The 26,475-nt window shown below is 43.2% G+C and overlaps 1 protein-coding gene across 3 annotated transcripts in view; it reads left to right on the forward strand.

The window, feature by feature from the left end:
* Positions 1-495: 495 nt before the first annotated feature.
* The window catches only part of osbpl9 (oxysterol binding protein-like 9), a 28,032-nt gene continuing 2,052 nt past the window's right edge, over positions 496-26,475 (forward strand). The window contains exons 1-23 of one of the 3 annotated variants that reach the window (XM_079266774.1): positions 496-613; positions 2,385-2,435; positions 4,867-4,945; positions 11,204-11,280; positions 15,097-15,192; positions 15,682-15,729; positions 16,678-16,707; positions 16,801-16,851; positions 17,387-17,425; positions 20,272-20,365; positions 21,679-21,783; positions 22,674-22,833; positions 23,072-23,184; positions 23,348-23,466; positions 23,632-23,717; positions 23,822-24,002; positions 24,468-24,552; positions 25,001-25,111; positions 25,208-25,271; positions 25,351-25,491; positions 25,605-25,683; positions 25,831-25,922; positions 26,035-26,170. In XM_079266774.1, coding sequence (XP_079122900.1) covers positions 503-613; positions 2,385-2,435; positions 4,867-4,945; positions 11,204-11,280; positions 15,097-15,192; positions 15,682-15,729; positions 16,678-16,707; positions 16,801-16,851; positions 17,387-17,425; positions 20,272-20,365; positions 21,679-21,783; positions 22,674-22,833; positions 23,072-23,184; positions 23,348-23,466; positions 23,632-23,717; positions 23,822-24,002; positions 24,468-24,552; positions 25,001-25,111; positions 25,208-25,271; positions 25,351-25,491; positions 25,605-25,683; positions 25,831-25,922; positions 26,035-26,170 — 2,148 coding nt within the window. In that variant the 5' untranslated portion in view covers positions 496-502. Of the gene's footprint in view, positions 614-2,384; positions 2,436-4,866; positions 4,946-11,203; positions 11,281-12,485; positions 12,785-15,096; positions 15,193-15,681; positions 15,730-16,677; positions 16,708-16,800; positions 16,852-17,386; positions 17,426-20,271; positions 20,366-21,678; positions 21,784-22,673; positions 22,834-23,071; positions 23,185-23,347; positions 23,467-23,631; positions 23,718-23,821; positions 24,003-24,467; positions 24,553-25,000; positions 25,112-25,207; positions 25,272-25,350; positions 25,492-25,604; positions 25,684-25,830; positions 25,923-26,034; positions 26,171-26,475 lie in introns of those variants that run through there. The other 2 variants (XM_079266775.1, XM_079266776.1) reach the window with 2 other exon arrangements.

A 26,475-nucleotide genomic window follows, 5' to 3' on the forward strand; every position in this document is an offset into this window, starting at 1 on the left:
TAATACAGAACAACAACATCATCGCCAGATATTACGACATTCACAATATCCAGATAACACATTCTATACTATGGATAAAGAGCGGTGAGGCTTTATGCAACATTTCATAATTTACATTTACTTTTCCATGATTGTCAAAGCAGACAGTAAAGGGATGGCAAATTATATTGTAAGAACTGAGGATGAGAAAAGCAAACCACCAAGGTCCTTCTTTATTCCGGATATATATTATCCATTTTTGAATGTATGTGTATATGATTCGTTCATTTTTTAGATAAATTGGATTTGCAGGAATGCAAGAGTTTTAGTGTAAAATTTGTATTTTAGCTGTCTTTTCCTTGTTTTCCTGAAGTAAAGCATACTTCTTCTATTGTTTAGTACATTTATGGGGTAACCCAAGCACCCCTGGCATGCGGCGCATCATCTTCATCAGCAGCATCCTGCCGGTAACGTCCTGCCCACACCTTGCCCGACTCCTCCCCGATCCTACACTATTGTAAAGATGGCGTCCATCATGGAGGGGCCGCTCAGCAAGTGGACTAACGTCATGAAAGGGTGGCAGTACCGCTGGTTCGTGTTGGACTACAATGCCGGTTTACTGTCATACTACACGGTACGTTCGTTTCCACGGTCCGTAGACGCTGAACCGGTCCGCCCGAGAGGGTTAGATTGTAGAAGTTGTCTCTGGTTGTCAAACCCAAGTGGGATAAGGGCCTTGTGTTTGTCAGGAGTTGGGAGTATCAGCTGGTTCCCAAAAAAGGCGGGTCTCTTTGATGACGGATCCGAACGTTAGCCAATGGCAACGCTCCTCAAAGACCCACTGACCAATCAAGTGACAGTATTTTGTTTTTTGCCCCTACACTTCGCTACTGTTGCTAGCTAGCATTGCTAACAGCTGAAATACACCGAATCGGCTAAAAGTTATTGTGAATAGTTAACAGCGTTAGGTGATAGAGAAAGAGAGACATAACTGTGTTTGTCAGCGAGACGACATTTGTCTCTGGTAGTTAAATAAGAGTCCCTACACTCGCTGGTTTGCTAGCTGGCTGACTGGCCAACAAGACACAACGGGAGCAGACTGGTTGCTAGTTCGATTATTGATCAATTCCACGTCTATTCGTCATTGTACTCTGATTAGTAACGTCGAGAGTAAAGCAGACAGGAAACTGTCAGGGGAAGTGTTTGTGGGGGGAAAGTTGTAACGAAGATGACAACTAAGAGCTGCCCACTCCTCTCAGCAGGTTGACATTAAATTATCTTATTTACATGTTAAATAGTCGAGTTTTCAGTTACTATATTGCCGTGTTAAAGGCAATCCTGAGCCCTGACTAAGATGGGTTTATTGACATAGTATCATGAAAGTCATCACTGTGGTCGAGATATGCTTGCTGTTTTAGATGTGAGAATAAACCTGCAGTTATTACACGTTTCCGAGCAATGTCCCACTGATACAGAGGAGTGAACAAGTCCAGAGTCAGACTGTAGTCTGGAGAGAAAGCCCTGAATCGGATGAATGTAGAAACATCGAGTCAAAGCAGAGCTAGAGTCGAGTAGACATCCCGTACAGTGGAAACAATACGTTGATTGACAGAACATCTGCAGGCATCACATTTGCTGCTTTCAGCTTCTCAAATGTGAGGATTCGCTGCCTTTTCTCTATCTTTCAGCTTATGATTTTCATTAAAATTATCTTTAGCATTGTTTTGTAATATGATTCATAAAAACTCAGCTACATTCATAACCAGAGCCAAGAGAAGAGTCGTCTCTCTCAACTCTCTTATTAATAGCAGAGACTCTTGAGACTATAGGGGGATCAAAATGCTCTTAGATATGAATCGCCTTATGACACGGGGGGGCAAACCTTTTTGATTGTGGCCCATATACAGAAAAATATAAGGAGCCATGCACCAAACATCAAGGAATGTGTTGTTTTCAACCAGTGACACTGCAAAAAAAGTGTTTCTAGAGAAGAAAATCCCGTGTGAAAAGTACTTTTTTATCAAAATGATGATGCAACATTACAGTAATTTATTGGTGTCCACATATTAAAAAGTATTACATGTTTGTTTTTTTTGTATCTGCTGCTCTCAATTTTATTTTAAATAGTTTCTCTACGTTTAAACTGTAATACAGTGCACAGCTTCCGTGCCCACTTAAAATATTCTGGTAGAAATGGTAAAATATTGGATTGTGTGTCAAAAGCTTGAGACGGAGATAATTTCATTAAATGTAGTTGAGTGTTTAAACTAGGATATGTAAAGTACGTACAGGGCAGTTTATTAGAAATATGCTCAACAACCTGACTATGTCGTTCATGTTCAGTGAACCAGAGCTCTCCATACTGACTGTATCATTCCCTGATTTGTTCTGTTATTGCTTTCCAGTCAAAGGACAAGATGATGCGGGGATCCAGAAGAGGCTGTGTGCGACTCAGGGTAAGGTTCTCAGGATCAAGGCCATCCTTTACCTCACAGCCTGTTGTTTTCTGATAAACTCTGTGCGTGCTCTGTTTGCTTGGCTGAGTTGTTGCTGCCCTGCTTTACCAGATGTTTGTAAGAGTTTCCACATGTTCACGGCATTGTTGTCCAGGGTGGAGTAACAAAATCCCATTGTTGCTTTTGTTTGCTTTGTCAATGAACTCTTTCTGAAGGCCGGCACACTATACACAGTCTTGTGCAGTTTTTATCAGATGTGTGAATTGCCCAATTTGTTGGCCTTTTTCAACAGGTGTCAATAGTTCGCTTCAGCCAAATCCACCGCTCCGTCACTCCCACTTTTTTAGCTCTGCCAGAAGAGGCATTTGCCCTTCCAATGTGTTTTCAGTATTCACTGATGCCCACTAGATGGCAGCAGCTGCCTTGCTACAATACCTGTGTTACCACTGACAAGGAGAGAGGATGAAGTCTCTTATTAATGCAGTAGGACTTTCAATGGACTGAGCCTACATCAGTGCTGAGAGAATGAGCTGGCTTTTTTTGAAAAAAACATTGTATGTTGTACATGTCCTAAAAGAGAAGCCACGAGAGGGCCAGACCTAAAGGCTAGTATATTGAAGTATACATATATATGTCATATATTGACTTCAGTTGACAACTTATAAAACACTTGTTTTTGGGACAAAGGGCTTTGCCATGAACATGTTTCTATCGATCTCACTGAACGGAGGAACTATCAACTGAAACTACATAAAAAGAGGATGCAGTGTCATTTATGGACACGTAGTTAAAGGTCAGAGGTTTCAATTACAGTTGGATCAGTGTGACACAATTTATTGCCATACAGTAATTTGTCGATCTATTTGTCATTGAAATCTGTTCATTACAATAGCTATTGAAAGTATTGGCTTCTCTTTAACTTGTATTTTATTGTTTTACAACCTTGAATCGAGATGTCATTTTAGTTTTTCACACTCAACGTTTTAGAATTTAATGGGAAAACATCTACAAATTAAAATACATAAAGATACATTCTTTAAAAAAATATATACATAATATATATACAATGATAGATAATGCCTATTTTCAGCATATAAAAAGATGTTGCATGTATCAAACCCTGATCCCTGAATCATGTTTTGTACCACATGCCGAGCTTCTGTGTCGGTTTCAGTTACACGGTACATTTCCCTGAGGCTCTTTCTGTTCCCCCAATAAACCAGCAGAGTCCTGTTTTTAAATCACCGTGTGGCCGTAACCTTTTTAATGTCTCGGTAAACTGGTTCCTGTTGGATTATTTTCTCGTGCCACGAGGAAGCTGCGTTTTTAATTGATTCAAATGATTAACTATTTAGACTATGACTTTACAAATCAGATCATGTGGTATAATGCCTCCCCATCTTGGTGTACAGCCATGAACAGTGGTTCTGATGAGGGTTTGAGGTCTGTTTCATCATGCAGACCTGGACATGTGTATTAAATCAGAAAATCTCATCAGTTCCCTTTTTCTGAAAAACAGTTACCACCTGTGAAAGACTGTTCAGTGTTTCCTGCTCCTTTTCATTTTGTTCACTCACTCAGTGAGACGTCTCTTCGTACGTCCGATGTAGAAACATTCACAAAGTAGAGTAGAGGCGCGTTAGTAGTCTGTTGATGCGTGTAATTATACGTTAGACATCTTCTCAACTGCAGACCAACTTGTCTCAGAGAGTCGGGACTTTCCTCTAAGATATCTTGGGATGTTCAGAAAAAACCCCACAACTGAGAATATGGATCTTGTGTTTAATACATCTACATATTCATTAAAAAAGTGGTGTTTATGAAGCGCTGTTGTTCGGCACTGCAAACTATTTCACAGCTGTGTTGTATTGTCTTATCCACCCCATGTAGATGTTGTTGTTTCTGTTAGTTTCAGGTTTGTATGAATCTCTTGAGTCGTCACACACCCTGTTTCAGTTGCTAGGAGCTGATGTCCCAGCTACCCAGCTGGCTGTTTCTCTGCAGAGTTTTTTTTTTTTTTTTTTTTGCTGCTAGCTTGCTGGTCCCCGGTGTCTGGTTCTCTCCACCCTTCTCTGCCTTTTTCTCCTCGTTCGCTCTCCCAACTCCAACCTCCTCCTCCTCCCTTCTTCCCTGCCATGTTCCAAAAAGCTGCACTCGCGTGTGTGTGTGTGTGTGTGTGTGTGTGTGTGTGTGCGAGAGAAACACAGAGTTTGTGAGAGAGAAGGGACAAGGCAAGGGCAGATGGAGCTTTTTTGAAGAGGAGAGAGTGAAGTGCTGAGACGGAGCAAAGGGTGATTTCTAACGGGGGGTTGCTTGCTGGCACATGTGGAGGGCATGATGATAGAAACGGAAAGTGGAATATGACGTGTCCTGCTGCCTGACTGCCTGCTTTTTCCCCTCTCTCTCTCTCTCTCTCTCTCGGTTTGCCCAGGGAGCTGTGATCGGCATCGATGACGAGGACGACAGCACATTCACTATCACTGTGGACCAGAAGACTTTTCATTTCCAAGGTGAGATGCCCCCCCTTTTTAAAATGTTGTTCTCTTTCTGCCCCCATCTTCTCTGTGTTGCCATCACTGGCTTTCTTTCTCTGATCTCTTTTGCATCCATCCCTGCTGTTCGTTTGCACGCTCTCTCTTTCTCTCTCTCTCTCTCTCCCTCTCCTCTCTCCCCCCACCTTTTAAAATACTTGGATTGGTCTGCACTAATGCCAGGAAACACATGCACACAGGCATCCACACAATGTCAAAGCGTGCTGCGTGCATCTGAGCCCTGTGGAATCTGTGAAGTTGGACTGACACATACTTCCGTAGATAAACAAGATTTGTTCTACTGCGAGCTCGACATATTTCTCTGGAACAGATCGACCAAGTAAGGCTTCTTTTTTCTTTCGGGAGGAAGATTGCTGCTTGTGTGTCTCTGCAGTTGAGCCTCTGGGAACGATGAGGGAATACTGCTGAGCTAGAAGCTGAGCTCAGGTCTCTTCTGGTTGCTGGTCGTCCTTCGCTATCTACCAACCAGTCACTCCATAGGGGCCGGGACTGGCTCCCAGCTACAGCATCGCCCCCGTCCCGGCCTGCCAACACTTCCTTCTTTTTGACAGGGAGCTGTCCAGTCCACCGCAGACACTTTTTTTGTTTTTACTCTGTCACTCCACAAGGTCTTTAACGAACCTTCTCCACCTTTCCTTCATCTCTGTCCTTCCATTTGTATCCATCTCCCCCCCCCCTTGTGAACACCTAACTCCTCACACCAGCACCCCCCCCCCTCCCCTTCACCTCCCCCCCCTCCCCTTCACCTCCCCTTCACCTCCCCTTCACCTCCTTCACCTCCTTCTTGAGGCTTGAGGGGCACCAGCCACAGTCCATGGGCCCCCCGCCCCTCTCACCTCCTCCATGCCCTCTCCCATGTCTGTGTTCCGAAGCTGTATGCTGTGGTTCTACAAACGGAAGGGTAAGGAGAAAAATAACCGTGCACGTCTTCATGCATGCCGGCCCCGGGCAGGAAACGGATCGAGAGGAGGCGTTTGTTTGTTTGCCTTCTGGGATGTGCGGTTTGGGTGGAGCAGTAGCATTGTGTAGCTCTCGGTGTGTTGGTTTGTTGTCGAGGTTCGAGGACAGTTCAGAGCGGTGTGAATTAGACTGTTTAGTGGCCGTCGGCTGTGAGGAAATTATTAAGCAGAGAGGAGTGTGTGCGATGTGTCCTCAATCAGTCAAACGTTCACTGGTGTTGCTGGTTTGGCTAAACAATGATGTAACGTGATGTGTTTTTCCTGTCAGTGCCACACTTGATCTGAGTCTTTGGGATTAGTTGTACTACCTCAGTGAGTTAAAGGTGCATTGGTTTGATTTTTCAATTTTGTGTGTTCAGTTGCTGGTGGATGTTCTCTGAATTACCTGAGAGACTTCGACATCAAAGAATAGGCGAAAACAGCATGCAATGTATGCATATTACATTCCAAATTTAAGAGCATTGTTCAACAACCTTAATTAATGCTGTCAAAGAGGCCAATTGGCAGGCAGTATAGCTCGCATGAAAAGGCAACAAAGACAATATAACGTGTAATAAATTTCACGATGCAATACTACAAGATATTGGGGTTAAAGATCATATTACGATGCAGCTAAATCAGCAGTGTGGGAATAAGTTGTGTGTGGAAGCAGCAGAGCGTTCCACAGGACAATCTGAATCTTGGCAGCACATTTTGATCCCAACCTAGCAATGAAATGTCACTGAGAGACACATCTGCTCTCCAGACACCACAGGGAGCACGGTAGCGTCTCGCATATCCCCGGATAGAAAATTAAGCATAAACATGCTCTGAGCGTGAGACTGTGGATACATCAGCTGTTAGCTCGGGTATCAGGAGATGCACAGGATGTTGGGCAGGAGGAGATTTCTGACATGTGTGCGTCTATATATTACATTATGTATGGGCTGCTGCGTGGCCTGGGTATGGTATAGGCTGATGGACGGGTAGGGCCTCACTGCTTGGAATAAGAGAGGCAAAGAAGGGCGCTACAGACTGATTGTTGTGGTGTAAAACAATTCGCCGTGATGCTTCCTCTTACGGGACAGTCACGCTCGCAGGTTGAACTGTAGTTGTGAGCCGTCCGCTGTGCCGGCCCGGAATTCGGCTCTGTGCTGTCTTTCTATTTAGAGAAGCATCCATTATTCATCGGCCCATCTCCCCCGGCGGTGCATCAGAGTTGCCTGAGAGCCCTTAAGCTTTTTCCTTTTCCTCTTTCGCCCCCTCTGCTCTCACTCGCTCCTCACATCTACAGTAGCCATCAATCTCCTCCCTCTTTGTCAGGCCGGCCCGGACGTTCGGTCCAGGATGAGAGACCCCCTCCTGCTCTCTCTCTCTCTCCCGTCTCCAGGGTCCTCCCTCACCTCAGTATCATCTGCACTGTCAACTGTTTTATTTTTCCACCTTGGTCATCATTTGTTTTTCACCTGTGTTCTTCAGCACTGCGTCTGTACTTGTGTATGTAGTTAGAAATATATTCCCAATTGTGGATCATGCATCGCTCAATCGAAAAGCAATACGATGAATTTGTTTTACATTTTTGTCACACAGTTGGAGATAAAATGTAACAGTGCGTTTACTTCACTGACCTCGGAAACCGTGCGTTCTCTTGGCACCACGTTTGGAGTAGCTACCACTGTGTTGACATGTTGAGGTCCTGTGCATCATACCGCATACTCCCTCTGGAGCGTGTATTGACATTTTTCATTCGCTGGTCTGATGAGGAGAGAGGAGGGATGAATAATTCACAGAGGCCTTTTGGAGAAAGGAGGAGCAGCATTATGGGGAGAGGCTGAGCATTGTAAAAAGGGAAATCTTTGTGATTGGAGACCCTCACCACTGAGATGGGAGATAAATCCACGATGCTCTTAGTTTTTATGAATATATATATATATATATATACATATACTGCATGTGTGGTAATTGTACTACCACATTAATTGTAATCCGCAGTATCTGTCCTCTTATCTGGAGGCACACAGAATCAGTGGAGCAGAAGATGGTTGTCTGGTTCATAACCTGTCAAAGAAACTGTTACAGAAGAATTAAGGATGGAGCTTTTCAGGCTGGTCCATGGCAGCGGTACGCTTAGTGTGTGACTAGTTTGGCAGTAGAATGAAGTAACATTCTCTTAGAAAGTATCAGAAAGTGCCATCAAACATGGCAAAAGAAAACCTTGAAAGGTGAAATGAGTATGAACGTCGAGTCAACAGAGAGTCATATTTTTAAGGTATCGTCACCTTTCAAATATTCTCTGTATGATGGTTTAGTTTACTCCCACATTGTCAGACCGATAACTTTCATTTCTGATGGCTTTCACTTTGAAAAAAAAGCTTCTTTTTTTTAAAAGATATTAGTTGTTTTTTTTCCTCCTGACATCACAGCTCTATTCATCGTATCATCCATAGCGCGGTTGTTTTGCCATTTAGTCGTAGTGAGAGCAGTTGCATCATGTGATCAAATGACATCAACGCATACTCTTTATCGGATATATATCAGTCTGGATATGAGGTGACCTTTCCGGTCTATGTGGACATCAGGGTACTGAACCGCAGCCTGAATGAGGTCTGCTGCTCTGTATTGGCTGTATGTGGGAACTCCGTTTCATTTGGCATCTGTATTCTAGTATCTACTCTCAACTCTCTTTGTATGTCTGCATCTATCATGGGTGTTGATCCAATACCTGCCAGGGTCTGTCTGTAATTAGGAAGGTGTGCGTGGATCGATTGGAGGTTATTGGTGTGAGGTACAGTACTTCCTGTATGTGCTTCTTCTTCTAATGGTCTTGCTGTGTCTCTCTGCTTCACAGCATCACAGCCTCCTGTAATATGCTTTAGTCGGTACACCTTCGTCTGTTATGACACTACTTTGCAGCTGCGCTTTGAGACGGTGTTATATTCTTACAGGGTTGAAATCATAAAAGTCAAAGTCTGTGTTAATATTGTCAGGTTTTTGCAATCATAGGGCGTAAAAAATGTGAACTTAGTACCAGTTAGACTTTGGCCCTTTTTTTCCACCATGGAATTGGCTGTAAAACAGCACCTAACAAGTCCTTTACACCTTTATCACTGTAGACTTAAAGGTACCGTAGTTTCACTGGGAACTCTGAAACCTTGAAAATATCTTAAAATGTCTTATCTCCTGATAGGGGAAATGAATGACTGACACATTCTTGATATCGTTAACCCTTAGCTAAACATTGGCCATTCTTTCTGGGTCTATTTTCTCTTATTACAAGGTTAAGCACCACTTACTTCTGAGCAGCACTCACCAGGCAGCAGGATAACTTTCTGCTCCGATAGTTGTACAGTTAACCTTAACTTGCAACTTAACCCTGCAACTGCGGCTTGTCCTGGTTCCCTTTGTCGGTAAGACTTATCATTATATGTTACAGACAAACAACTTGCTGTTTATTTAGTTTTCGTGACTCTGCAGAATAGCAAAGGTGGTTCATATCAGATGACGGTGACTGTCATGACTTGCAGTGTGTCGCCTCATGTGACTGGCCCGCTGGCTGACAGGCTATAGATTCGCTGAGTTGACTAACTGCTCAAACCTACCTGAGAATCATGTTGTACGTGTGAGCTACAAACTAGGACGAAGAAATCGGACTTGAGACGCAGTTCATACAGTTAATGCATTCGTTTTTGGGTTGAAAGGCCTGGCTGCTACCTCTCCTGTGTCATGAACAGAGCTAAACAACATTAGCCGCAGTAATCTGTTCGTCTGGAGAGTCTGTTTGGCTGAGGGAAAAGTGAGAGGCCGGAGAGGCGCTGTCTGAGTGGATTGGCCTGAGCCTCCGCTGCCTTTTAATGTCTTTAAAAGCTTTTTTGCTGGAGCCAAGGCCAGCCATTCATCTGCTGTACTGTCTTGTTTCCAGCTCAATAAAAAAAAAAAAGACTTTTACACCGGATATAGTTTGCCAGCTAATTCCATGAAATATAAGTCATATCGTTTTTTGACTGTGCTGCATCATCCACATGCACAAAACAGTAAACCTACTTTCCATGCAAAAAAGATCTTGAATAATTTAAAATGCAGGCTGTGAATGCATACAACATGCATACCTGCTACAACCTGACTGGATGGATGAAATCCTGGCCGTGTGTGTTGGTAGAGGACAGAATACTGTATATCCTGATGCCATTGGCACCAGCAGGTGGGTGTGTGCGTGTGTTTTGCATGTGTCAGGCCCAGTATTGAGTCGCTGTTTAATGTCACTGGCAGTCTGTTTGTTCTCAGTCTTTGCTCTGAGGGTGAAGCCTGGCCCGGCTCCATTTCACACTTCGACCCCGAAGGCTCTCTGTGGAGAAATGAAACACAGCGCTGCCTCACCACTCTGGAGGAGCTTTTCCTTATTTTACAGTGATCACAGAAGTATTGATACTTTAGGTGTCGATACACCCATCGGCGTTATTATTTTATAGCGCGTTAACGCATTTTTTTTATTTTGAAAGTCGTGGAGGAAGTCTTCAGCAGACTGTGTTGATGCAGCTTGTGGGATAAATTTAGATAAACAAAAGCAAGACAAGCGGCGTTACAACGTGCACCAGCTGTTGCTCTGCCTGGAGACGACTGGACATCGCTGCGGTATAGTCAGCAGACACTTACATTTTATATATATGTGTGTGTGTGTGTGTGTGTGTGTGTGTGTGCGTGTGCGTGTATATATATGTGTATATATATGTGTATATATATATGTATGTGTATGTATATATATATATATATATATATATGTGTATATATGTATATGTATATATATATATGTATGTGTATATATATGCATATGTATGTGTGTATATATATATGTATATACACATATATATATACACATATATATACACGCACACGCACACACACACACACACACACACACATTTGATTTCCTGACAGGAAGTAATAAACTCATCGAGAATAGTTTATTTTTATGGTCCTGTACGTTGATTGTGATCTGTGTTGTTGACTTCAGCTGTAAAGCAGATTGTTTGCCTCCCTCTCATATATAAAATAACACTTATCGTTATTGCCTTTTATACATATGAAACCGCCCTGAACAGGTTAAGCAGAATCAAGGTATTTATTTTTAGAAAAGAAACAAACCTATCATCTCTAGATGAATACACAGCGTCCGTCACTGCGTCACTGGTACTCATTTCAGTGTTGTCTTGGTTTCATTAGTGTGTAATGGCTGTATGGAAAATGTGGCTCACTGAGTTTGTCTGTGTGCTCATGTCCTCAGCCCGAGATGCAGATGAGCGGGAGAAGTGGATCCACGCCTTAGAGGGAACTATCCTCCGTCACACCCTGCAGCTCCGAGTATGTAACCATGCACTTGTTTGTCTATATTTATATATGTATATGTCTGTGTGTGGGTGTGTGTGTGAGAGTTTCTATTTGTCTGTGTGTCTAATCCTTCCACTACAGTTACAAAAAAAAAAGTTGCTGTTTGCCTGTTCATGCCAATTCCTGACAGCATCTACGTAGTTTTATATTTACACTACATTTATTTTACACTACATATTACGATCCATTTGCAAACACGGCTTTGTAACACCTGAAGAGTGTACTTGTGTAATTATTCAAAAGCGGCGGATTGTCGAGCAGATTTTGATTCGAACGATCGGTGAAGATAAATATGTTGCCTGGATATCAAAGCGTTCACTGTTTTTGATTTTTATTGTATTTGCATGCTGTACAAAGCATGTGCTGCACTGCAACACCCATATAATGACTTTGAAAGGGACTTTGCATCTCAGGTCTCGTTATCAGCGCTTTTTTCTCGCTCACACCCGTTTGCTTTGCTCAACAGAGCAGTTGAGAGTCGGTGATGTGCCTCGCCTGTATAAATGGAAATAATGGTGACATTCATGTCATCGTAAATGGAGGATGTTCTGTCAATAAGTAGCTGCTTTGGACTGTCATCGGGACCAGGCTTCGTTTTGACTGTTTGATTGACTGCTGGCAGCCTGTTTTGTCTCTCTTTATTATGAGTGTTGAGACGAAGTGTGTCTCAGCCGTCCAGTTTCCAACCTCATTTCCTGTTCTCCTTCCCTAAACCAAACCTTACTCCTTGTTCCCTTCCCATCCTCACCTACGTGCAGCTCTTTCCATCCCTCATGACCAACCTTTTAATTTGCTCTCCCTCCCTCCCTCCTCTTCGTCTTCTTCCTTCCCTCCCTCTGTGGCAAATCCCTCTGATGTGCTACGTGTGCCTGCTTGTGCTCGCTGCACACGCACACGCACACACACTCTCTCCATGCAGTGATAGCGCGCTGCTGTCGTCGCATCATGTGACCCTGCAGTAACCAATACGAGACCTGCTTGCTTGATCAACCAAACATCTGCCTCTGCGGCCTCAGCCAACCAGAGAGCCGCTTAATGCTTGTCCCTGTCAGCACTTGCTGCTGCTTTGTGTGTTTTCTCTTTTGCCTGCGTGAGAGGAAATGTGCCTTTCCTGCCAGAGGAGGGTCCTGGATTAACTCGGCTCTGCCTGCCTTCATACCAACACGCTCCGCTGATAACTGCTGCCGAAGGATCTGCTGAAGCCAGGCTGACTGGAAAGCTAACTGCTGCTGTGGTTTATGTTGGCAGACTGCAGTGGAAAGCAAGAGGAGGAGGAGGTTGTTTTCTGTTTTCTGTGTGGAGGAGGGAAAGAAGGCTAACTTCACCGGAGCTGCTGGTTTGTTGCTGTAGGGAGGGAAGACCAGAATAACGGAGGAAGAGAAAGGAAAAAAAAAAGCAAGCTTGTGTCAGGCTAAATCGCCTGATAGGGGAGATGTACCAGGTTTAACGCAGCATGTCAATTGGAACGAGGCACCCTGTAAGTAAAACACACACACAGACACAAGGGCCACTGCACCAGAGCAGGGATAACTTTATCGGCTTCAGTGCGCTGCCAGGGCAGCGGCGTGTTAAAGTGGGTCAGACTGCAATCGAGGGGGAGGAAGGGTGAGAGGGTGTTGTTTGTTGAGTCTGGGGTGGAAGGGTGGGTTTGTGACTGTGTGTGTGTGTGTGTGTGTGTGTGTGTGAGACCTCACAGGCTGCTGTAAATAGCAGACGTGCGGACGTTTGTTCAGGAACAGTGAAGACGTGAGCACTATGAGGTGGTGAGACACAACCACCTGCCTCTGAGTTTCTGCAGCCAAGCTTATCTGCTCTGTCTATAAAAAGAAAAAAATAGAAACCTTCCCCTTATTTGTGTGTTGACAAAACTTGAGAGATTTCGTGCACTGCGGTGAGAGGGGCTCCGTCTTATTATTTGTTTGTTTTCACCACCTCGGTTTAATTTCCCTGCTCTAATTTAGTTTATTTTTTTCTGGCCTGCAATGGCCTGTTCCAATGTATAACACCTTTATGAGTAAATGCAGTCTAATATTCAAACCCTGTATAGTAAATACTACCTGTGTGAGACGCAGTAGGATCTATGTGTTACATTTGTGTTTGTGGTGTTTTGTAAATACTGTTGTGTTGGAGTTAATCCCCACTGTAAACAGAGGAGGAATGGCTAAACCAACTCTTTACTGTGAGATTAGAAGATCCTCAAAGGTAGTCCACTCCCTGTATTTACATAAGAACCTGTAGATGTGTTTGCATTGATCTGGATCTGGTTTTGTGAGCAGCTTAAAGTAAAAAAACGATCGTGATGCAATGGCAGCTCCTTTCCTCATGAACTGGAGGTATTTGCTAGTATAGTGCGAGTAAGCAGACAGGAATTTTCTCACACTGGAATGTGCACATCCGACCACCTGTGTACACACATTGATAAAGTATACAGTCACTCAGATCTTTATCAGAGTTGATACACTCTAGGCACTAGATTTTCACTCAGGACCTCATGTGGACAGCTTTGTTTTGCAGTCAGGCAAACAGTGCGAGCGCCTTTGATCCTTTGAGGAAGTGAGGCGAGTGCTCAGCTGCTGAGCTCAGACTTTGCTCGCTATAAAGACAGTATGTTTTTACAGTTAAAACTTCAGCACGGCCTCAGGCTGCTGCTGACAGCGTTTGGTTGTTAATGGCTTTTCTTCACTTTCCTGTGAGCTCGTCTTTAGCCGGAAGAAAAGCCGCCACACGAACCGGGACTGTGCGACGCAGCAGACCCAAAGCGGCGGGAGCACCCAGCATGGTTTGATAAGAGTCAGATTTACTGACAGCACTCCTGTTTGATTCTAACAGTCATCATCTGCGTTACTATTACTCTCTCTCTCTATGCTTGTTCATGCAACATGTCAGAGGAGCTGCTGTTGGGTATCTTACTGATTCGTCTGGCTTGGCGTAAAGGTGTTATTGTGTTGTCATAGGTGCCGAGTGTGCTTGTTAGTGACAGGCTCCAGCATTAGATATGGGGTGATTTTATTAAATGTCTTTGAAGGACGTCTTTGTACGTCTGTGCGTAAATTGATCTGCTCATCTTCCTGTTTTTTGTGCAACAGCCAACTGGGTTGTTGTTGCTCCGGCGAGCTCAGACAGATAGAGACAGATGCCCGGTCACGTCTGTTCTGCCAATAGTCTAGTAATTACCTTTTAATGGATAGTATGTAAGGAAATTGTCTGTGCCTTATTTTCTGTGTGTGTGTGTGTGTGGGGGGGGGGGGGAGGTCTGTGTTTCTGATTTTGATGGACCCATTAAAGCAAGCTAATCAGCAAACAATGAATTTGAGTGCATCTCAACCCATTTACACACATGATTCTCTGTCGGTAATTATATTATCTCCAGTCTCGAGGTCCTCGCTTCAGTTTTGTTGAAGCCTGAAATTCGCTCACCGACTGACCGACTGACTGACCGACTGACTGACCGACTGACTGACTGACTGACTGACTGACAGTCAGTCAGTCAGTACTGGCTAGCCTTTAAACAATAGTATTCATATCTCCCTGGTACAGTACGGTGCTGGAAGATTCCCCTGAACTGTTGATGTTTCTGTCCATTTCGTGTGACAGTTTTCAAAGCCGGCAGACCGGGAGCTGACAGAGACATGTGAATGGATAATAAGTGAATACGTGGCTTGTATTATTATTGGTAGCGCCTGTGTATTTTACTTTGAATGTGCAAATACGAGCATGGCTTTTCTTTTTTTTATTACATTTGGTTAGGCCTGCACTAATGCTTTGCTGTGTTTGTTTCTCCATCCTCAGGAGGCAGAGACGGGATTAGTTCCGAGTGTTCAAGACTTCGATAAGAAGCTATCTGAAGCCGACGCCTACCTACAGATTCTGATCGACCAGTTAAAGGTAGAACTCAATGGAGCAACACCACACGTTCATGTCGATTTTAGAAATGTGGGATGTCTGCCACCCACTTTCACACATTTGGCTTAACACCGAGAGGTAATGTAGTGAAAGAAAGAAAGATTATTATCATACGTTGTTTACCTTGGAGTCTGTGTCATGGCCTTCTTCTTATTCTCTTCTTGAGAGCATTTCCTTGCTGATCTCACGCTTGACTTTAACAAAGCAGAAGTGATTAAAGATTTGTGGTAGCATGGAGATGAAGCTGAAAATCATGTATTTAAAGAAGCAGCAGCATATTCTCAAAGGCAGAACATCTGCACGTGTCCTTCATTGGTGAGAGGAGCCTGCTTTCATCTCAAGCAGCAGCATGTGTACCGATTCACCTTCTTATCATTTAAATTCTCATTTGACTGTGTGCCCATCTTAACATGTTATCCATCTTCCTTTTCGCCCCCTCTTCATCTCTTGTTCGCTGTCACTCTCACGCAGCTGTTTGATGACAAGATCAAGGACTGCAAAGAGGATGAATCCCGCAGAGTGAGTACCAGCAGACTCTGTCTCCTCGTGTTTCGGCTCTCTGGTTCTCGCCGTCAACAGCGGGGGCAGCAGGCTGACACGCGGTCGGTGTCATGCAGAGCAGATGTTTGATATCAGCCGCTTGTCACTGTCAAGCCATCAGAATATTCAACAGCTTATTGCATCGGTTCAGAAGTGACCGTCAAGTTATGAGATGGTGATTTTAAGAATTTGCCGTTTTATTTGAAAAGCCAACAGAAGGATTAAAACGCAAATGAATAATGATCATTATTGATTAACCGTTTAGTCCATAATATTCCCATTATAATTTCCCCGAGCTTTAATAGGATTTCTTTCGATGTCTAGTTTGTCTGATCAGCTGTCTAAAATATTTATCAAATGATCAAAGCAGCATTTTATTTATATTTATAGACTTTAAAAACAGTCACTGGTTAATTTTCTGTCTGTTGATTAATCGACTAATAGTTGCAACACACTGACGCATTAATGTGGCACCAACATGTCATAATTACAGATCATAATTGGTTTAGTGTTAACAATACAGTTCCTTTTCTTTTTGTCTGGCTTTTTAAGACCATTCAGTCCACAAAAGACATTTTCTATGTAACTTTAAATGTTAGTTTAAAGTAAGTTATCCTTGTTGTAGGAGGAAGCAGTTCAGTTTCAGGGTGTTTGTGGGTTGGTTTGTGTTTTACCAGCAGCTGTGTGATTCACTTCCTCCCTGAGATGAACGTCATCTTTTGGTAACCTGGACTTGTTTGTCGCTGTGACTTCACTCGTCTCCTCAGTATGGGGAATTGTTTTGTAGATTTTCCTTGGTGTTATCTTCCAGTTTTGCTTTATTTGCTGTCAAACTGGTTGCGTACGCTTTTAAAACTTTTGTGTTTTTAATTACTGTTGGATTTTACAGCCTGTTTTTTTTCTTCTTTTTTTTCTTTTTTTTTACAGAAAATAGACATTTTGAAGGAGACCACTTGTGTAAGTCAGACCTTCACACATTTCCCTTCCTGTCTTTTGAGTTTACGAGTCAGTTCCTAGTTCTTGAATTCCTTTTCTTTCTCTTTCTTTCAGAGCATGGTAGAGTCCATCAAGCACTGTATTGTATTGCTGCAAATCGCCAAGGTAAACGCATTATCAGCATGTGTGATTCTACTCTCTGTAGTTTGTTTTGCTCCTTCACCATAACCATTGTTCTTGTGAGACCACACCAGTGTGCACTTGTGTGTTACCTTTGGTGTGTGTCTCTGGTTCCCGGCTCACAGTTGCCATGTGGGTCGCTGGTTGATTCGGGTGTTGCCCGGTACTTGTTTCATCACATGTTCCAATCAGCCCTTCCTCCCCAGGAAGTGAAGCAATCACCTCTGCTTCATGGGGTTGTTCGTTGACACTTGTTAAAAAACAAGGTTCTAGGAAACATGTAGATTACAGATTGGCGCGGTAGAGCAATCCCGTTGCTGACGCTGAAAGAAATGATGGAGGATTTTAGCATGTGATGAAAGGATTACTGCACGCGGCAAGTCTGTGAATATTCTGAAGTTCCGTGTGATGAGAGCGATGGATCTCCCCGCTCTCCACACTGCAGATGTTCAGGATGCTTTGTGAAATGACTCAACCTGCATACACAAGTAGTCTAACATTGTCTTCTCAAAATTTTAAGGACCAAAGTAACGAACAGCAACACGCAAACGGACTTATAGTAAGTTTGATATTCTCCGCCCATGACAAAAAAATTTAAATCAACCAAACTGTTAATTTTTGTCTTTTCTTGCTTAATTTACTCTCCACTGTAGAAACTCAGATGAATCAGATCTCTTTAGTGCATGCCGTCTAATTTGGAGATAAGCTCGATCTCTAGCTCCTTCCCTCATGTCTTCCTCAACTATCCTCTTGATTTAGTTGATGATTTCCTGATTTCATCTCGGATTAAAGTTCTTTTAGCATCGGTGGGGAACTATTCTTTTCTTTTTACACAGTGTGTGTGTGTGTGTGGCAGAATATGTATGTGTAAGTAGACTATACATGTGTGTCTGCATGCCTATATGTGAGGGAATGTTGCACTTTGCCGACTGATTCACCGTGTACACACTGCCTGCTTATTGAACCATCCAGAGAGCACTTTACTGGCTCTGCAGATGTCTTCATGTCAGTCGCCATACCCGGAGGTTTGCATGGTTTTTTTTTTTTTTTTACTACAAATCACATGTACTTTGAATTGCTGACTATTATTTTCCGTTTTATATGTTAGTTTTCAGATTATTTTCTGTTCTTACAGGCAGCGATTAGTTCCCAGTCTTATTAGGATGTTGTGAATATCGTGAAGAATTACAACATACATTTGATTTATAATCAATCGCAGTAAACATGTGTTTTTTCTTTATTTGAAACAACACTCTGACCCCTGTGATTTCAGAGTGGGCTGTCAAACAATACATTTTTTTTAAATTAAGTAACAACAAAACATACATTATCCTCTTGACTTTTCACTTGCGGGGTTTGATTTACAGGCAGCACAGCTCGGGAATGCAGTGCTTTCAGCCACCAATTACATTTTTTCCAAACAGTCCTAGCTCTCATCTGTAAAATGAAAGAAAAGTGAGGACTTAAAGGCAAATGAATCATGTACCGACAGCTTAGACCACCCTACAATGAACAAAACCCAGCGGGTACCTGCAAGGGGGGAAACAAATCTTTATAAAAACTTTCATTATGCTTTCGGAAATGGAAGGTAATGTGATGTGAAACCTTTAAAAGGTAATGGACTAACACAAGGAATAATTTCAGTGTGGTCCTCAGAGCAAGAATCACAGAGGAGCCGGTCCAGCTCATAGGCCTGCGCTGTTCTTATAGCTGACTTAATCGGTCATTAAGTCAAGTATTAAATCGTATTAATAGCACATCATAAACTCTGTCTATACATCCAACTGCACATGTTTTATTTTATATGCCATAAGCTTCGTACTAAAGATATCTTTGCAGCTTTAGAACATCTAAACATCTGTCACGTTGCCTGAATGCCTTTAATGTGGAGCAAAGAATAAATGAACTGTAGACCTTTTGTTTAAATGATTTGAAAAACCAGCAGCATGTCAAGTACGGCACCGCCAGGAATCGTTTAGACCGAGCGCACCAGAAGCCTGTAAAAAAATAATTGATGTACATATATATACTTATATGTGTACATATATAATATGTGGACGAGGCAAGAATTGGGAAGTAGAAAGGAGCGAATAGTGGCAGAAGGCTTGAAGATAGGAGAGAGAAGTGTGAAGAAATGGAAGTGAGCTCCTCTGCTTCACATTTCCTCTGATCATAAGTTGCCTTTTGATGACACGGAAACATAGAAAAAACAAGGTCAGAGAGTCCATTTCTACATTCCTACAGTATCACAGAGCGCAAAATGTCATCCTTAGAAAAACAAGCATGACTTCACACCACAGTCTTCCTCTGTAGTCGGTATCTTCTATGTCTAACAGTGTTGCATCATGGGACTGTGGAGGCCTGTTGTCGACTTCCTGGTATTCTACTCTAACTTTGGTACACCAGCTGCTCTGTCTTCACCCTCACAGTGTGTCAGGTCATGTTCTGACTCACTGTTCCTGTTGATTTCAAATGAATCAGAACTTCCCTGAAAGTCACAGATTATAGGTCACGTTTGAGTAATATTTGAGCATCACATTGATTAGATCTAATTTCAGCGCCACCAAGAGCCCCGAGGGTAAGTTGTTGGGGAATGCGGGTCGATAAGGGATTTGATTTAACTCGTGCTGTCATCTGTGTTCCTGTCCGTTGGGCCATTGGTGCCGGTGACCCCATTACACCGAGCCAACAGGCTGTGTGCGCGTCTGTGCCTCTATTCAAATGCACGGACACATGATGTTTAGGTGGCACTGAACACAGCAGGCCACTGCAGATAAGAGCGTCCTCGCTGGGTTTTTACCACGGGGAAATCAAACGCTAACAAGTTACAGATTTAGTCTGCGGCCCAGTGCAGTTAATTTATTCCTTTTTAGACGGGAAGGTTGCTCAGCGGTCCAGAGGCGCTGCTGGTTGTTGTGCTGCTGGTGTTTGGATTTGAACCGGTGTCGTTGGTTTCATATTGATTCTAGATAATGAAACCTGGAAACACTCTTTCCTGGAAACGAAGTGAAAGGAAATTGATGTGCCTTGGCTTGGTGTTGTATATTTTATTTCAGTGTTCTTGTTATCTAGGCATACCATTAAAGCTGATATATAACCAATACACACGCTGTGGAGTTGGTGCCCAGTCGAGTGCTTGCATTGACGCCTGGCTTGGATGTAAATGTAAATGGTGTTTCATTGTGGTGAGCATGTGGGTACCTTTTGGTTTGAGGCTAGTAATAAAGAGGTTGTTTTCCTGTATGACCAACCTCTCTTTTGCATTATTGGATTTTAATCTCAAGGGTTATTATGTTGTCTTTTGGACAATATTTTAGATTAGTAAGCAGGCAGTGACGTGGGTTTGCTGCTGTTGCAGCAAGCGTCTGACGTGTTGTTGTTGTTCTGTTTTTTTTTTCCCTCCAGAGCACCATAAACCCAGTAGATGGGATCTACCAGCCCCCTCTGGACACTCCTCTAGTCAACACCACGATGCCAACACAAACCACACTACCCACAGGTACGAAACATCTGCATTCTCACCATTACTTGTACACATTTATACACGTGTTGTCGTGTGCGTGATGTTGATGTAGGCTGATGTAGACTTCACAGACCCGACTACTCACAGAGAGGCTGACAACAGCTCCCCCTGTCGTTCATACTTTAATCTCTGGACCTGCTTTGTGTAACACACTTAATGGTGTTACGGAATTTGCCTGCCGACAAATACTTTTTTGGGCAATTTGATCCAAGAGCAAAGACTGTACTGGGTCAATATTCTGTCCCATTTAAAATCCTTATTAAAAACAATATCGATATTATTCAGGGTTTTGATAAATGTACATAATGTTCTTTCAGTGTGTGAATGTTAGTTGATAGAAGTTAACTTCCTGACTGCTGAGGCTCTACTCCAGCATGGTCAAGTAGCATGATATTTATTGTGGTTATCACATGTGTTGATGTGATGATATTTCATTCTTCCTCCCCAATTCTCTCTGAAAATGAATATATTCATGTTCTGTTTTGAGCGGATTCCTGTCCTTCAGTGTAATTTAGTTTTAATGGATTTTATTGCAGTTAAATCACAACAAAATGAGTTTATTTTGGGTTCATACAGCTGTAGTAAGCAGTGGATACACCTCGATAAAATCCACGAAGCTCCTCCGGATGATGTTATGAATGCGTTTAGTTTCCCGTGATATCTGCGACTTCCACAACAAGTACTAAGCAGAAATAGAGGTTATTTCTTCCGTGGTTGATGGAGAAAATAAATAGCTTCGTTGATAACCGTTTCCATGGAGATAAGTCACTCCTCCTCTCCGGCACCAATAACAACGCCTAGGAAGCCGTTATAAAAGCCACTAAAGGAACGGAAAAAGTGATTTCACAAGGAAGATGGATACGGTTTTATTGTTTTAGCACCTGGCCGATATAGGCACAAGTTCTTACGGTGTGTTCAAGGAGTGATTCATTAAAGACTTATGGACCATCAGTTCAAGACTACAGACCATTATTCAGCCGGGATGCTACACTGCCGCTTATAATGCGATGCAAAATTTGGCTTCACGTTTGGTGTGAACGCACCTTAAGATCTGACTAAAGTTTCAGCACTATTTCGGTGAACTGTCTGTGACTCGTCTGCTCTGAACGTGATCCATGCAAAGTAGGTCATGCTAATTTCCCCCTCTTAATAGACGGTGTAATAATCCCCCTCACAGCGGAGGCTTCTGTCTCAGCCGCCTGGATTTCAGGCTGCTGATTTTTAATGTGATGTTGCTTCATATTAAGGCTTCAGTGCTCAATCATCTACTTTCTCTCTTTTTGCTGAAGACGCTTCTCAGGTGTGTAAATCAGACCAACGCCCGTCCACGCTGTCCGTTGGTCCCGTCGTCACAGTGATGGGCAGTCTGCAGACCCCAACTCCCAACAGCACAGGTGAAAGTTCACTTCACACGCATCAAAGTTGAATTACTACAAGCCAAATGAAATATTAGGAACTGAAGTTATGGTCCTGGTTTGGTCCTTTGGTACAGTCCCCAGTGACATATTGATATCGTCAATGTTCATTTATTAGCTCTAGGTTAGGATTAGGTTTTGTGCTTTCAGTGATATAACATGATCATGATGCTGATGTGGCCCGGAGTGAAAATGAGTTTGAGACCCCTGCGAAGGAGGTTTGAGGTGACATTGTTCGTCAGCTTCATCAACTTCAAACTTCACCTTTTTATTGAGTCTTTCCTTTAAAAATGAAAATCTTCCTACTTGTACTCCAATAAATGTGTTTCATTGCTCATATCCTGGTAAACATCAACATACGATTGTATCATATTTTGGATAAAGAACAGTGTGGGTCCTTATCAGAATATTATTATTTATCGTTCGATCCTCTAATGTACACGCTAATGTAACAAGAACTCAACCAAAAGTAATGACGACATGAATTATTACCGTACTCCAACCCTGAGTGCTGTGTCAACAAACATATTAAATTAAAAAGCCAAGTAGAAGAGCACAGCAAGGTTCACGTTTGTGTTCTGTGCTGAGGCAGCAGTATTAAAATGCTGCACTGTGCAATAAGGAGGCGGGCTGTGTGCTCGACAGCACTGTCAATATGCTCTGCGGAGGAAGCCGTCACTGAGTTAAAGACGGCTTGATGTTACTTTACACAGCCAGCTGGACCCGGGTCAGAAAGGAATGCTTTAATTGGACAGCATATTGTTGATTTGACCGTGACCTGTGTATGAATAAGGAAGCCTTACTGAGTTGATCCATGAAATGAAAATGCTGCAAGAGAGAGTTTGTTGTTTTCTTTCCTCCTCTATCAGGGAGTGGCCCGTCAGTCCCCAGCAGCGGCATGGCCTCCCCCACTCACATGCCCCTCCCCTCGCACTCGGTGCCAGACTTCTCTTATTCCTCCAGCGAGGATGAGTTCTACGATGCTGACGAGTTCTACCAGAGCAACACTTCCCCCAAACACTGCATAGAGTGAGTATAGCATTACTCCCCCTGCAGCCAGCACCACATACAGTGGATCTATTGTTTCTAATAACTTGAAAGCAACACTTTAATGATAGCGTTTTGCAGGTCAGGGGGGAAAATGCTGCCTCGTGCAAATAAACATTGGGTCAAGAGAGGTTTACGACACGATTTGTTGTGAATTTCCTCTCGCTCTTCTCTGTCCTGCTTCCTGTCTCCTTGTCAACTCCCTGTATCGCCTCCTCAGTCCCTCAGGGCCTCAAGCTGCCTCGCTTCTCACCAATGAAGCGACGGCAATGAAACGACCGAACACCACCGAGTCCATGAACTCGTCCATGTCCAACGGCACCACCGATGCAGGTAAAAAGAGAAAGCACACAAGACACTGAGCTGGTATGGTAATACAGTTATTACTATTAATCACATCTGGTTTTTTTGAAATGGTAAAAAAGTGACGTGAAAAGACGGGGAACGTCATGTTATTACAGCCAAGTGAGACTTGTCCTTCTGCTGTTGTCTGCAGACCAGTTTGACAGCCACGATGACCGCGATGATGACGGAGAGGGCGAGTCTGTGGAGGAGCACAAGAGCGTCATCATGCACCTTCTCTCTCAAGTTCGTTTGGGCATGGACCTCACCAAGGTAAAGACCCCTGACCCACCATCACTTGGTTATGAGTCTGCATTTCTCTCGCTGCAGTGGTCCTTTGTCCTCTTACTCGCCAACATCATCCGTGCAAGCGGCTTTCTATTGAACGACCCACGCAGCAACAGTTGTACAATTGTTCTCCTTCGTTATGTTTCACAGGTGGTCCTGCCCACTTTCATTCTAGAGAGGAGGTCTTTGTTAGAAATGTACGCGGACTTCTTTGCACATCCCGATGTATTTGTAAGGTAAGGGTCATCTCTCGAGCTATGGCATCGCACCGATTTTTAAATACATTCACAGATGGTAGAATATGAAGTAGTTTAACTTCATTTTGTGTGACTTCCGCTAGTATCGCCGAGCAGCTGGAGGCCCGGGAGCGCATGGTTCACGTGGTAAAGTGGTACCTGTCAGCTTTCCATGCAGGGAGGAAAGGTTCAGTGGCCAAGAAACCGTACAACCCAATCCTGGGGGAAGTCTTCTACTGCCACTGGGATCTGCCCAGCGAAACAGAGGAGCCGTCCCCACACACGGTGAGAGCTTCTGCAGCCCCTGCTGGTTCGGGACTACTTGTGACTATGTGAACGTAATCAGCTGTGGTATAGCATTTTGTACTTCACACCTTCGATTAATGTCGCAGGAAACGAAGCGTTCACACATATCTTTACAAAAGTTCATGTTTATGCCGGATTTATTGTGACGAAGGTACCACTTCATATTTTAAAAAACAAGCGGTTACTTTAGCTAAAGTTTTGTTGTTGGCCTGTTAAGCTCATTGAGACTCTGTATTTGGTTACACAAATAACACGAAATTGAACAAAATTGTTCTCCGTGAAACTGGTTTCCTTTTATGTACATTGCTACACACACACACACACACACACACACCACCTTTCAATTTTATATTATTTACACAGTCACAACAATGAATTCGTTTTTCAGGTTTTGTATATTTGTAACCTGGTAAAACTTGTTTATTTTAACTCCCTCTCCTCCAGGAGACGGTGTCAGAAGGTCCAGTACCGTGGTCTTCATCCAACAGTGTGTGTTTTGTGGCAGAGCAGGTCTCTCACCACCCACCCAGTAAGTCTGGATCCTATTTATTTTATGATTTTGTCTTATAGGGACAATGCATACAGTGCAACCGATGCAGTGTATGTAGGACTTTTAGCCATAACTAATTTGCAGACCAGGTCTCTGGTTAGAAAAAAAAGAAAGTGTAGTCCGCACTCAGCTGTAACAGCACGTGTTACAGCACTTTACTTCTGAGGGATTACAAAGCAAGTATGCGAAAACCTTTTCACATGTAGTGTCGAGAAAAACGTGACCAGCACCCACTTCTCTTTTAGATCCTTTCTCATTGCCTGTTAGAGGTCAAATATATATATATATATAAAGCAAAGTATATGGGCTGTTGATCACATGTTAAATTAAGATATCTTAATCTTAAAAATGTAAATGAAATTGTTTTAAAGACTCAAGCTTGCTGCATGTTTGCTTCATTTTCTGAACTTTTCTCTCCTTTCTGTAGTTTCTGCATTCTACGCAGAGTGTTTAAATCAGAAGATCCAGTTCAACGCTCACATCTGGACGAAGTCTAAGTTCTTAGGCATGTCCATAGGTGTCCACAATATCGGCCAAGGTACTTAAGACTCTCCAAAATATGATTTTCTTTTTACCCCCTCCTACTGTCACTACGTCATGTCGTTGTAGTAATTATTTGCTGGCTTTGTTTCAGGTTGTGTGTCGTGTTTGGAGCACGATGAGCATTACATCCTCACCTTCCCTAACGGCTACGGCAGGTGCGTGTTACTATATTCCCGCGACACGTCTTTCTGGTCATTAATACGTGCGTCACTGATCCTGAGCCTGTCTGTCCAGGTCGATTCTGACGGTGCCGTGGGTGGAGCTGGGTGGCGAGTGCAACATCTCCTGCTCCAAGTCGGGCTACAGCGCGAACATCATGTTCCACACCAAACCCTTCTACGGCGGAAAGAAGCACAGGATAACCGCTGAGATTTTGTAAGAGGAAAAACGATTGCACAGCACAGTTTTTAATCACAGTTCAAAGCCTGATTATGTATGAAAGAGTCTGACCTTTTTTTTACCACAATTCTTTTCTATCTCTCTTCCAGTGCACCCAATGATAAGAAGTCCTTCTGCTCCATTGAAGGAGAATGGAACGGAGTGATGTATGCCAAGTCAGCAACTGGAGTGAGTCTTTTCTTGATCGCTTCTTTTTCCCATGCCTACATTTAGTGTTGGAGACTAAAGTAGGCGTTCATTACACTTTAAAGACAACTAAAGTAAAAAGTTTAGCTGTGAATAAGCACATTAATGTATGAATCTGTGTGACTCCAGGAGAACACAGTGTTCATAGACACGAAGAGGTTAGGCACCATTACGAAGAAAGTGAGAAAGCTGGAAGACCAGCTTGACTACGAGTCCCGAAGGTGAGAAATTAAACTGCTCTTGCATACAATGGCGGACCTACCTAGGATCAAGGAAAGAAGTCGCTCGCTCAGAAACAAAACTCTTTGTCTTTTCGCCCCTTCCATTCACCAGATTGTGGCGAGATGTGACGTTGAACTTGAAGCGGAGAGACATTGATTCAGCAACAGAATCCAAACACCGGCTGGAGGAGAAACAGAGAGCCGAAGCCAGAGAGAGGAAGGAGAACGAGCAGCAGTGGGAGACCAGGGTGAGACTGTCTGTTCTTCATCTGCCAGAAAGAACAGGAACACTGTGTGACATTAGACTCCACACTCACAAAGTGCTGGGACATTAACAAGCATCTTTTCACCTTTTTAAAGCTCTGTATGTTCTTACAACAGCATGGGGTTACATGAGCAAAAGAAAAACATTCAATTGTTTTCGAGGTTAACAGATTGTACACCGTTTGTGTTGTTGTGATATAACAGCAAATTGAAGGCATTCAACACGTTTATTTTCCCTGGTAGACAAAATCAGTGTTAGAAATGTCAGATAATTGTGCAGATTTATATT

This window comes from Melanostigma gelatinosum (assembly GCF_949748355.1).
Source record: "Melanostigma gelatinosum genome assembly, chromosome: 4".
NCBI classification, from domain to species: Eukaryota; Metazoa; Chordata; class Actinopteri; order Perciformes; family Zoarcidae; genus Melanostigma; species Melanostigma gelatinosum.